At 53.3% G+C, this 13468-nt stretch overlaps 1 protein-coding gene across 4 annotated transcripts in view; it reads right to left on the minus strand.

The window, feature by feature from the left end:
* Positions 1 to 567: 567 nt before the first annotated feature.
* The window catches only part of dac (dachshund family transcription factor), a 144232-nt gene continuing 131331 nt past the window's right edge, over positions 568 to 13468 (minus strand). For 3 of the 4 annotated variants that reach the window (XM_033347926.2, XM_033347923.2, XM_033347924.2), the window contains 4 exons: positions 10828 to 10974; positions 9814 to 10068; positions 4035 to 4121; positions 568 to 2752 (listed from right to left, as the gene is read on the minus strand). In XM_033347926.2, coding sequence (XP_033203817.1) covers positions 2700 to 2752; positions 4035 to 4121; positions 9814 to 10068; positions 10828 to 10974 — 542 coding nt within the window. In that variant the 3' untranslated portion in view covers positions 568 to 2699. The remainder of the gene's footprint in view (positions 2753 to 4034; positions 4122 to 9813; positions 10069 to 10827; positions 10975 to 13468) is intronic. The other variant, XM_033347927.2, reaches the window with a different exon arrangement.

The raw sequence follows: 13468 nt of genomic DNA on the forward strand, positions 1-13468 counted from the left end.
CTCGAGTCGTTAGGGTGCTTGAAAATTGATAAGAATACATCGTCGCACGCTGCGACCTCCAGGTGCAGCCTTTAATCTGAAGGCGGCGAGACCACGCGTTCCTTCGCCGACACCCAACGAATCTATCGCCTGGAATCCGGTAATTGTAACGCGAACGCCTTGCCTCCTTCTCTCCGTCCACTACCCTTCTCCACTTTTCCATCGCGCGAACGATCACTTACCGTGGGCTCGTTCGGTGCTGCTTCGCTCTTCCTTCTTTTCTGCCTCCTTTTCGTCCTTTTTCCTCTCACCGTGTTTCTCAGCGCGGTCAAGGGGATCAGGACGGCGACAGGAATTGGTTAACGAGAGATACACACAAAGACTTTACAATAACAACTATTTATTTATAGGTAATAATGCTGAATTACAATGAATACACTTTTTTGCCTCGATACTAGATTGTATAAGTCCGATCGCGAAATCGTCACCGCTCGTCGTCATCGTTAATCAGTAGTGTGGCGATACTGGTTTTCCCCACCCGACCCCCCCGACCCACGAGTTTCTTTCCCCTGTACGCAACCCGCCCCGTTTACCCACCCCGTTTCCTGCGGAATTTTTTTTCTTCAATCGCGTTAACGCGAATTTACCCGACTCGTCGATCGAGAATCGCCGGTACCCGTTTCCTTTTCCCACCATAATCGATTATTCGCCTGTGTCAGTGGAATCCAAGTTCGATTCGTTCTTCATAGTCGCGAACCGATCGATCGGAGCTCGTCCTCGCGAATCGTACGCCGGATTCGCGATTGCACTCGAGTCGAGTCAGTCGACTGCTCTCTGTCTCGTGCCGGCGATTCTCGATCGCGAGATTGACCCCGTTCGATTGGTAGTGGCGATGGCAAATACAGATGAGCTATCGGTGGTTAAATTCTCGTTTCACTACGTGTAGCATCGTCTTAACGGGCTTTAGCCGGTACGTACGATCTAGACACTATGATTATGTGAACTTTACAACACAAGAACCTTACGGGCAAAAGACTTTGTACATGGATCTTAAATACGGGGATCGGCCTCGGGGAAATATTCGTCGCGGTTCGGCTCGGGCGCCCTCTATCTCCCTCTTGGTCGCGTCCAACGTGTTTCACCGGAAATATTTCGCCGAGCTGCGGCCGATCAACGCAAACGAAGGACACACGCAATATGCATTAGCCTTACTTGTCGACGGTAGTAACTAAGTTTATTTATATAAATAAGGTGTTACGATTTAAAACGCATGGGAGAATTTATCCGTTGTTTCTCCCCTTTCTTTTTATTCCGCTCTCTCTCTCTCTCTCTCTCTCTCTCTCTCGCACGCGCACTTAGTACTCTCCTCACTCTGCTAATCTCGATCGAAGCGTATTCTATCGTTCTAGCGCTAATTCAGTTTCGTTCTCGTCACCATCTTAAATTCTCGTCGATCTGTGTATCACGTTCTCTCACAGTCTCCGTCCACTTAACTGTCTATCGATATCACACTCACATTCGCACAGCTTCTCACGCTCTATATGATACAGAGTAATCGAGTCGCGGCTCGTCGCGAAGCTTCTCGGCTTTTGTGTCCGGTATTACGGTACCACGCGCGAACTGTGCTTTGTTGCACGATATTATGCTGTTCGAAAGAAGATCGGAAATGCAGTTGGCCGTACAAGAATTTCCGATCGATGGCTAAGCGACGAGCCGACGAATCTCGAGACGCGCGCGCTTTTCTTTTTCTTCCCACGCCCGTCAACGATCGGGCTTCTCATGGTACACCGTCGTCGGGGAAATAATATTAATAATAATGATAATAATACTCGAAACCGAGGCGGTGCGCCCGATCGTTCGTACAGCTTAACACGATTAACTAATTGAAGTCGATCTGTAATTAGGAGATAGGTACCTCTAGGAACGCATGCACGCGCGCACGCACTCTCAAGCAGTCTTTAGAAATATCTTCCGTCTCTTTATTTTTCTCTCGATAAATTTCCTTGCAAGTTCGTGCTTGTCTCATCATCATTTCGCTTACTTTCGGCCGTGTTCTCCGCGAAATACGAAAGTCACGCGCGGTTTCGATTGTCCCTGGGTAAATCGGTATATCCTTGGACGTGGTATACATTCGCGTGTCGTTTCTCGCCGGAAACCACCGCGTGATTCGATTAAAATGGCTGCGTTTTCGCGTTCCAGAAACGTTGGAAAACGAATAACCATTACTGTCGTTTCATTGATATGTGTTTCCATCCTTGCTCGTCGTCGATTGCGACTGTCGCTACATCCGAAAGCAGTCCCTGCCCCGAGGGGGCGACCGACAACAAGCATTCATCGTGGATTCGATCGACGTTTCGGGTTTAACGTTCTTTGTCATCTGTGCCACGCTCGATCGACGAGCGAGTAAGCTTGGTTCGCACGAGCGTTAAACTCGCGCAGTTGGACGCGCACTCTCTTCTCCGTGTGTTCGAAGCTACGTGATCTCGTCCGTTGGCGATCGATATCACTTTGCATGGCCGGCCGATTCAGTCGCCTCAGCCGCGCGAATCACACGAAACTACGACGAAGAGTCTGTGCACGAGTCCGATGGCTCGGTACGCGCCACTTTCGACGCCGTTTCCCTCGTTTCTCTTGCTCCTTGCCTCGATCGATCGCGATCACTCGTTTTGGCTGCTCGCTGGTACACGCTCCGCCCCTCTTCTGCTTTCCTCCAGCCTCTTCTAGGTCGCACTCGTGAACAAAACCGAGTTCTTGTAGTAACCCGTTCGGGATTCTGAAACAGAAGCGGCGGTCAAGAGTTCGGTGTCCTGGTGTGTGTCGCTTGAGAGAAGAATCGCGTAGCCTGATAACGCAAACGTGCTTCTTGTCCCCCGTGCTCCTATCGTCGATCGAGTACACGCGGTTCGGCGGATGAAGCGATCGACCGATTTGAGAATAAGAGAGAAGACCGAGCGAATGATTCGATGATCGTTCAGCTGGAAGCGGCGCCGCTCACTAATTATCCTTGCCTCTTGAGACGTAGATGAACGCGAAAGGGACGAGACGCGGATATTCGGGAGAAAGAGAGACCGAGGATGGGTCCTATCGGGCGCGTTCGTAAATACGAGACGGGTCGACTCATCGGCCCTTAGGGCGCCTTTGTGATCGAGCCGCCGCTCGACTTTTTATCGAACTGTCGCTTATGATTGAAAATCACCACGCGCTTTAATAGTCCACCGGACTCGATTTACTTCGTTTCTCCACCCGTGTGTTACCTTCCACCTACGCTATCCCTAACATCGCTGCGTTACACTCGAGAAAGAGGATACGCAAATTGCACGGACGGACCTTGTCACGGTTTCGGCGCTCCACGATCCCCGAAAACATTCGGCGGCGCGGTTAATTTCGAAAAGAGAGAAAAGCGTAAACGGAGAACGATCATTCCGCCGATGAAGAGTTGACTTTACGAAGCCGCGGCCAATTAAGCGGACCACTCGTTAAGCGGCTGCCAAGCCGTGGTGGACTTTGGTTCGCGGGCAGAAAAACGATTATTTACGTGCAGCGTCACGTTGGGGGTCTTCGAAACCGAGAGAAACAGAGACGAAAAGAGAGAGAGAAAGAGAGAGAGAGAGAGAGAAAGGCACGAAGAAAGAGCGTCGAAATCGCGCGCCATCGGTTAGACGGTTTTTGTCGCGGAGCCTGGAACTTTCGACAAGTTTCCGCGAAGCAAGAGGCGACGGCAAGTTTCGAATCCGGCAGTGGCGTGTGCCGGTGACGCCGTAGCAAGAAACAACCCCGTCGAAACGCGACTGCCATCCCCGAGACTTTCTAATTAAAGATCCGGAACTTTGTTTCTTGTCGCAAGAAATTCCTGCTCGCTGATCCGGCCACGAATCAAGTTACGTTCCGGTCGAACGTCGAATTTTCTTCGCCTCCCTTCGTGTCCGGAGGCGGCTAGTCGCGATGGCTCCGCGTAACTTTTACCGGTCGATCTTGACGCCGACGTCTCTTGTACTAAGTCACCGGTGCCCGTGTTTGCTCGAGATTCAATGGCGTGGAAGCGTCGTTGAACCCACCTTGAAGAGGAGACTTCACTTGGTCTCTCTCGGCCGCCTGATGCTGCCGCGATTTTCTCTCCAGCTCGAGTTCCTGCACCAGAGACTCTGCGACAGGGAAGAAAACACAAAAAATTCGTTGGTTATCTCTGTCATGTCGCGGATCTTGGGAACAATTCGGTTGAGCGATTACATATTTGATAAAGCGTCGAGGAAGGGCCAGAGGGACGACACGGTTGCCACCAAATGCATGTCTTGGCGTCGATTTCGTCGAGGCGTAAACCGAAACGCGGCGCGAAGGATGAAACGGAGCGGTAATTAGTGGAAAACCAGCGAGCGCGAACTGCGAGAAAGGGGAAAGGAAAAGGGACGGGACAGGGATAACGGACGAAGGCAGGCGTGAAAGGGCCGCAGGTTTGCTCACTGAATTCCGCAAGGATTAGGGTGAAAACTGGAAAATGTCCCTTTAATGATATCGCGCCGAATTAACCGCCGGCGGACTCTTCGTTTCGGTCTACTTCGTTAAGCGTCCACGGGACGACGTAACGTCCCTTCGACCAGCCTCACGATCGTATCCCTGCCCGTGGATCGGAAGAAGGAGAGCGTGCTACGACTCGTGTCCCTCTCTTGCTGAAAATTGAAAATCCTGCGTGCCGGTGAAATCGTGAATTGGAAAGAAAGCTCGACGACAAATGCAAACAAAAATAGAGCATTCCGATGAGATTTCTAACGTAGGTCGTCAAACAGCCCCGAGCGAGAGATTTATCCGTCGATAGAAAGGATTAATCGCGAGAGAAGGAAGGGGATGCGAATATAATCGGCAAGCGTGAAATGGTGCCTCCTTGGGCAATGGTAAAATCGAATTGGGAGGCTATTAAATCCGAGTTAACAGGCGCGGCCTGGCACACGGACGAAGAGTGGAGAGAAGTCGGAGCCGTGGCGATGTACCGCGTAGCACGAGTCGCGCGACCGCGCGGGCTAGAGACGTCGGGGCCGAGATTCCATTATGCTTTGTGCAACAATAGCTGAGGGCTGTTTCGTGGTAGGTGGGTGTGAATTCGTGCGTTCGTCAGAGCCGTTATATTCGACGGGACTGCGGAGCCGAGCGCGAGTGTTTGCGTTCCACTGAGCCAAATTACCTCTGGCGCCCTTATCCGCGCGCGGGGTGTTTCTCGTCCCTTTGATATCCAAATGACAATTTAACTGCTCAAGATACGGCCGGGTTGGCTGTGATTGCGAAGGGTGTCGCGTTGTGTCGTTTGCGCGCCTCTCTCGTCCTGAACGTCGCAGGACGATACCGTAGGCCGGGGATAAGTTCGTTGTTCGACAGAGTTTTTCTTGCCCCGAGGAGAAGAGAGACGGTCGTCGAGGAACGGGTCGATTCGATCGAGACAGATCGTAGCCGCGAAACGCATCGGTGCACTTGGAGCCTCACGTACATCCGTGGATATCAGGCGACTAATAGTTTTGCTACCGTATTACACACCCTGACAAATCGCGGGAACAATGAAAACAATTTCAAGCCGTACCGAACGAGTCTGCTACCCCTCTTTCTCACCTCTAAACGGTTGGTATTGTACCCTCGTCCCGGCCGCCGATTTTTTCGGCTGTCGACTGCGGCGGAGAGGGCCTCCGAGCGAGATCGGTGAAAGAAGAACCTCTCGAACTGTATCCGGTATGACTCTGCGTTTATCCGCACGTAATTAACTGGCGCACAATGCATCGCAGGAGAAGGCCAACTCGTCTCTGGAGAGAGGAGACGAAGAAAAGAAGTGGAAGGCGGCGGTAGCGATGCGGTGGCTCGGGAAGGGAGGAAAAAAGGAATACACGGTATATATATATGCTCGACCGTTCCTCGAAAAATCGAGGTATCGTGCCGGACGACGTGGCAACGTCATTGGAAACGCCGGTGCTTCGATCGATCAGTCTTTTAGTCGGCGAACGCTCGAATTCCACGTCCACGCGTCTTTCGTTTCGAGGTTCCTTCTTTTGATCGTGGTTTGCCCCTCGGAATCGACCAACCGTCAAACTCCTCTCTCGCTCTCTCTCTCTCTCTCTCTCTCTCTTTCTGGATAATTTTGGTTTTACATGGGGCGAACGTTACGGGCCCGCATGAAGAAAAGTTTAATCGCGCAACATACAGATGGAATGTCTCGATCGGGAGCGGGCAAACGTATCCGTAGAGGCATCGAAGAATCCCAGGTTATTACACCGGCGTGTAATAAGTAATTTCCGAGGCGGCGAACGCTTCGTGACCTCGTGCGCTGAAAAACAAACGTCGTAGCGGGTTCGACGATCTTCTCGCGCGAGTATCCAACGGAGCGACTCCGCCGGAGGATCGTGTCCCGGCCGCGGTAATTGCTCGAATGCTGTCGATCTCTCTTTCTCTCTCTCTCTCTCTTCCTCTCTTTTTCTCTTTCTCTTTCTCGTGCAGAAGGCTCGAGTCGAGAGTTAGCAAAGTCGAGGAGAAAAAGACCGCCGATATACGAGAAGAGGAGTAGGAGTAGGAAGAGAAGGAGGAGGTGGGAAAAGGGGAGGCACGATGCAAGAAGGACTCGAAGGAAAGAACGAAAAGGCGAAGGCGGCGGCGGGACGGCCACGGGGTTGATTTCGTGTAGCGCCGCGTTTTTAATGCTCTGATCTTTATGTAAAACAGAAGACGGACGGTGAACGAGGGAGGAACAGGGGCGCTGGCACGGGGGCCGAGGGAAGGCGGTGGGTGAGGGCGAGGAGAGCTCGGAGACGGAGGATGCGTGGAGATAGGCGCTCGAGTACCAAGCCGACCGTGAAATTGTATGAATCAAGGAGGTGCATGGAGAAGCGCGGAGACACAAAAAGCGGCGATACGAGCGGAACAAAAAGCGAAGATGGCGAGAACGAAGAGGAATGCTCGAGCCACGATGCTCGCGTCCGCCTCGATTTCCAATAGAAACACCACCACTATCCTGACGCTTTTCCGAACGAACTGCGACCTCCTGTTCACCTCCTGTCTCCACGAATCTCTCGCTCGGCTGCGCGACAGAAGCGAATTTAATCCACCGTTCGCGATTTCCGACGAGAGTCGCGCTCCTTCCGTCCTTTCGAGAGGGTGTGCGACCGTTTCTCGGCGATAAATTCAAGCGTATGGTTGAACGAGGTCGAGAAGGAGCGAGCAAGATGGGAAAAAAGTCGCTCGAACTGAATCGCGTCTCGTAATCGTCACGTGGAAAGGAAGAGGAGAGACCGACGATATTCTCGACAGCATCCGCTAACATCTAGTTACCCTCGCGCAAACTAGCGCCAAGCATACACAGGAGCGATGCTTCGTTCCCCTTCCAGTTTACCCTCCCGATTTCTCTAGTCCTGGCTTGTTCGCCGGAAAACCACGTCGTGTCTTGTGGATATATTCGCGGCGAGGGACGCTTTCAAGCCCCCTACCATTTTCAGGCTTCCCGTGTCGACGCGTTAGCTTCCTTTCGCTTCTATATTGCTCGTATACACGCGTCACGGTTTATCACTCTCGCGGGGTTATTGTCTTTCGTCTAATGGTACACGCACGTGTGCGCCGCGTACAGGTGTGTACATAGGATCGTCGACCAGCACCCGGATCGAGCGAGGAACACCATGGCAGAATATCTCATCACGGCGTTTTCCGGCTGGAACCAGGCCGCGTGTCGTGTACTATTTTCTCGCCTCCCGCACATGCGACGTCAAGAAACAAGATTTCCCGTCCAGATGCGTCGACCAACTTACAACCTACGACCAATCGCGGTATATTGTATCGTTGCTTGGTTCGTTCCGGCTTTACGGTTCGGAGTTTCCGCGCTGTAACAGATTCACCGCGGATACTCGTGCACGCATATTTCTCGGTGGACCGGCGCGACGCGAACGGGCACGCTTCCAACACGAGCGTTTAACCAGGACATTTATTTCCCAATCTGTCGATTACGAACGATTACGACGTACGGTTGATCATAGGACGACGCAGCATTGTCGCGGTTGAGTAGGTGGATTCGGAGATCGGAAAAAGGACGGACGGACGGTGTAGACAGCAGAGGAAATAAACGACAGAGGAGGAAGGTGGAGAAGAACGCGAAGACGAGGTGCGGCATGTACGGTCTGTCGCCAGACAGCGGCCGACACGCGGAGTAGGGGAGACGTTATGGTTGCTGCGAAATTATTGCATATAGTCTGAATATTAAAGCGTGGCAGAGTGCTCGGTCGTACTCGTCGGGTGGTGGATGCTGGATGATGGACGCGAAGGAATCGTCGTGTGCGCTTGTGCGCGTACACGTATATACGTACTCGAGGGGGGAAACGGGACGCGAGAGAGGAGAAAGGAGCGGGAGTACAAGGGACAAAGCGAGCGAAAGGGAGAAGTAGACACACAGAACGGAAGGGGATGAGAGAGAAAGGTAGAGGGTTTAAGGGAAACGAAGGGAGAGCGAGCGAAGGAAGAAAGGAGAGGGAAGACAGGTAACGCCACCGAGAGCCACGGTGGCCGCCGGGGAAATTACGGCTCCTTCCTTACTTGCCAGAGATGTGCATAAACTCTGCATTACACTCAGTGGCACTCATACGTGTATTCCGCTACCGTGAGCGCGACCATCGTCCACGGATGCTTACCGCACAGGCAAAAGTGGGTCGTTGCGAGCTTATTAAACGCTACTGCGATTCGCTTCAACTGCGACCGGCTTTTCTCTGCTTCTCGTTCGATCCGCGCCTCCATACTTTCAAGCTCGTTCTCACACTATCTGTCCTTTTGAAAGTATTGGCAAGGAAGGAGTAGCATCGAGAGTTTAAAACGATCGATGCACCGATATTGCTAATTACCATTCCTTTCTACTTGTTCGAAACTCGATATGTCTATAGCCGTTTGTCGTTCGTCGGACGATTCCTCGACGCGTTTCCCGCGCTCCGAGGAGAATGAGAGGCGCTGTTCGTATAGAATGCATGACTCGAAGACAAGGCGGCCCCGAAGTCCCCTCAGTGGCGTAAGTATCCACCTCAGACGACAACGTTACGTCGACCTATGTTCCTCCTTGTTGCTCGACCCGGCGGTCCCTCTCCCCCGCCGCCCCATCTAAATCTCCGTTGTTTATTGCAAATGGATTCCGCATCATGATGCCCGGGTGGCTGTGGGACCCTATTCAAATACCTCGTGTTTCCTCGTCGGAACCGACTCTGGCCCCCCGTCGCCCGCCCCCGACTCGTCTACCCTCATCCCGTGTACGGGGTTGTTATTGCCCCCGGCGTGATTGTTCTCTATCTCTGTCGTTCTCTCTTTCTCTCTCTCTCTCTCCCTCTCCCCAGATCTTTCGAATAATTTACTTTGCGCGATACCGGCGCGACGCGCGTCTCTTTGCTCTCCGTTGTTTCCTTCTTCTCTCCTTTCTTTCCATTCGCTACGATATCCGCAGTCTCTTCCCCCTCCCACCGAAAAACCGAGGCTTCCTCTTTTTTGTTTGGGTAATCGAGAATCGAAGTCACCCGGCCGGAAGATCAGAAAAATTGAGTGGATCCTAATACGGGAATGCGATTATCCGAATTAGCGGCTTGCCACGGGTCCTCGCCCTCTTTTCATCGCAGTCGCGCCGCTCCCTCTTCTCGTAGCTATGAAACGGATGCCCGCGAGGCTCGCCGCTTTTCTTAAATTTCGCTCGATCGCCATTGTTAGTCCGTCAGCTTTTTTTCTGTCGTCCGTGTGCGCAGATTGACTCGGTACAAAGAGGCAGAAAGTTATCGTATCACTCAGCGTCTCGACGTTGTTGTACTTCTCGAGAGTTAGATGGTTAGTCACAGGATGGTGCAGCAAACTGACCTTGGTAGTTTTGCCAGAAGGCGGAGGCTTGGCTGCCGATCAGGTCCAAACCGTATCCCCATGCCGGTTTCTCGGGGGTAGAGGGTTGTTGGGAGGGACGCGGTACCTGGGCCTCCCTGTACTGTTGGGCCTGTTGCTGTTGCTGAAGGGGTTGCTGGGATGACTGTTGCTGCGAAGGTTGCTGCTGTGACTGCGAGTGCACCGGACTAGCTTCCGGCGGCTCTGAACTCGTACGAGCCTCCACCGTCACGTTTTCTAAACCACACAAAAAAAAGGAACAAAATCAAATTGGCCGAGCGTTTTGCTCCGTCACGGTGTTCGTAATAGTTTGTCCTGCTACGAGAGCAGGTAACGATCCCTCCAACAGCCGTCTCGAAGCGGCGAATTCGCGTGCTCTGTTCGAAATTAGTATCGCTACTCTCTGCTTTTGACAGGGTTAATCAGTGGCGGCAGCGGGAGTAGCAACGTTGTTGCGACGCGAACGGGATTCCTGACCCGCGTTGTATATCGGAATAAGAGATTTCACTTAAAGGGTTTCAAGCTCGTGCTCGAGTTTTGCTAGTGACAGGAAGAAGGGTGCCACCGCGGTGTGCCTCTCGCTGCCTCCGAACCCCTACCACCGAAGAATCGTGCCGTTTATCGTTTAACAGTTTAACCGGAGAATCGAGAAAGAGGCGAGCATCGGGACTGCCGTGTTTGAAACGGGAAGGGGGCAAGGATCTTCCCGCCGGCAGGGGATAAGTAAGGAATCGTATTCTGTCGGGTGTCAGGCTGTTTGCTTTGCCTCGGCGAATTAATTAATTTATTCCGAGATCACCGGTAGCCCGAAGGCTCTGCGAGAGAAATCGTCCGGGAAACAGTTAACAGAACTCGATGGAAACTCTCCCGTTTCTACTACGTCTTCGTGCTCTTCCCTTTCTTTCTTTCTTTCTCTGGTATCACGATAATCCTTGAGCAAGCGCGCGCGAACTCGCCTCTTTTCCCGCTCCATTTTCACTCGAAACTGATACTTACCGGTAATCGCTCTGACTTGCTCGGAAGAAGCCCCCGTTGCTTTCAACGCCTCCTCGAGCTGCGTGCGCCTCTTGATCTCCAGTTCCAGTTGTTCCTGTAGGCGTTTCCTTGCCCTTCGTTCTTTCTTTAGCCGCTTCTGGTACATCACTGAAAGCAGAAACATCGAAAGCCTTTAGCATAATTTCTACCGGGGATGTCGCGTGCGACTCTTCCGAACGACTTCGACGGACACCTGTCAAAACGACTTAACGGTAGGCGGTGTTCACGGTTCCCCAGGTGGTGGAACCCCGGCGCGGTCAAAGTCCAACGAAATTATCTCGGCGTATCATTGTACCGCGGGGGGTTTCACGGCCAGCACAGGGGGCTTCGGACCTCGAACACGCGTCTAAGCGGGGGTCTGATCGTCCCGTCGGCTACCGTGCGCGCCTGTCAACGATGTCTAACCGAGGATCGACGTCGATCGATCGTTCGATCTAGTTATCGATCGATCTACGAATTGGGTGCCCGGTTAAACCGGTTCCCCTTCTCGACGCCTCTCACCATTTGCAAACGGGAACAATTTTTTTTCGCGACTGCCTCGCAGCTGTCAGCTCGGCCGTGTTTCTTGATTACTTTATCTCGATAGAACGTGGCCCTCCGGTTGCTCGACTGTATCGCGTACTACGCTTTGCAGCGACTCGCTACACCGATTAGGCTGGCGATCGCTTTCTCTCGTGTATTTTCGCTATCTTCGAAACTATCCCGAGCCGATAAGAAATCCGTTCGATTCTCGGATTGTAGAATTCTGGCGAAAGCGAAGGCGCGCAGGAAGAACATTCGACATGGTCAGACGCGTTCTTGCAGACAAGCCGATCGAGCGATCGGCCGAGGCTCTCGGGTCGGCGCGTTTGAACCGTCCCTCCTCCTCTTGTCCGCTTTAATTATTTTCCATTATTGCGAACCGCCGCGTCCGGCCATTGTGTCTTGCTCGGGATCACCCGCTCCCGGCACTTTCGGGCCCCGATCTCTCGCGAACCTGGGCTTTGTTGTCGACGCCTCGATCGCGCGATCATCGTTCAGATCGACATCGACGGCGTTGCCGCTTCTACGGTGGCCGGATTTCGCGGAACGCAGGGAAACAACGCGAGAGCTCCCTTTCCTGGGACTACCCTGTGTTTAACGTGGAAGTCGGCAGTTAGCGTCCAATTAATCTCGTCACCGAGGAAACGAGTGCGACTCGGCCACGGACGCGCAAGTGCATTGTCATTTTTGTCCGACCCACGCCGAAGGGTGCTATTAGACGAGGAGGCGTCGTGGAAATTGTAAAAGATAGTTTACACACCGTCGGAGTATCGTTTCGTTCGCACGCCGTTTCCTGTATAACCAGGATGACGCGCGTAAAATTAGAAAGCTCCGAACTAAGGTTAAAGGAGCAGCCGAAACGGGAAGACGGTCTCGACAATTACGATCGGACCCGATTCACCGATATTTTCCACGCGATCGGCAGGTGGGCACCGGTTGAGCGTCACTGATACATGATTGATTCCCAGCAGACAAGGCGCAGACAACCCCTTTGCCCCCTCTACCTGATCACGATGCCGGTATACCTGTGTCCCCTTTCCCCGCGCGCACACCTTTGTCTTTCTCCGTTACGATCTTGCTCTCGCCGACTTTCGAGGAACGACGCGGTTTCGAGACGTTGCGGCGTTCCTCTCTCTTTTTTCCTTTCTCGTCCCTCCTCGATACTCTCTCTCGCGTGCTCCGTTTCTTCGTCTCGCCAAGTTCCCGTCCAGATGCTGTCTTCTCCTCGCTGTCGAATAGGTGTGCAACGATAGCAGGGTAAGGAGAAAGCTCGCGTGAGGGTGCGGAGAGGAGGAGGAGGAGGAGGAGGAGGAGGAGGAGGAGGAGGTGGAGAAGGAAAAGGAGGAGGCCGAGAAGGGAGGCGGAGGAGAGGGTTGGCGAGGGCGAGGAGGGACACGAAGCAAAGTACGCCGGTGGCGGGTGGGTGGGGTGGGACAAGGTGGGAAGGGGACAGACTTCTCTCCGGTGGTAGGAGCGGCCTGTGGGGTACGAGGGAGAAGCGGGGGGCGCAGCATTATGATGCAAAGATGGCGCGGCTGCGGCACCCTAGAATTAGCTCGAGCACTCGCCATTGGCCGCTCGGCAAACCACTCCTTCGGTAACAACCGACTGCATACGTTGCATACTAAGGATACACGCGAGCCCGGCAAAGAATTGCCCCGAACCAGGGCTGCCCTGGCCCGACTTCCACCTACGATTCCGAAAGACGCCCGAGTTTCTCGCGTCGCGACTTTTCCTCCGCGCGCGTCCCACTCCGCGATCGAGAACCGTTCGACGATCGTGAGCGAGGCACAGGCAGGAAGGTGTTCGTTGGTTCTGGTCTTGCGAGAAGTGGTTCGTCCACGATCGTCCAGCAATTTTGACGTCCACGCTGTACGTTGCACACGGTACCGATCGTTGCGAGTCAATAGTTGTTCGGTGACGGCGGTGGATGGCCTTCCCGCGAACTGTCTCTCCTACGGTCTTCGTTGCGACTTTGTTCCGCCTCGGTTCCAGCGCAACAGCCGTGTAACAGCTTAGCGCGAAGCGAAGAATCGCTACGCGAGCATTCCTTCTTCGTTGTTCCTGTTCGCGGCATTTT

Source organism: Bombus vancouverensis, chromosome 8 (assembly GCF_051014615.1).
Source record: "Bombus vancouverensis nearcticus chromosome 8, iyBomVanc1_principal, whole genome shotgun sequence".
NCBI lineage: Eukaryota > Metazoa > Arthropoda > Insecta > Hymenoptera > Apidae > Bombus > Bombus vancouverensis.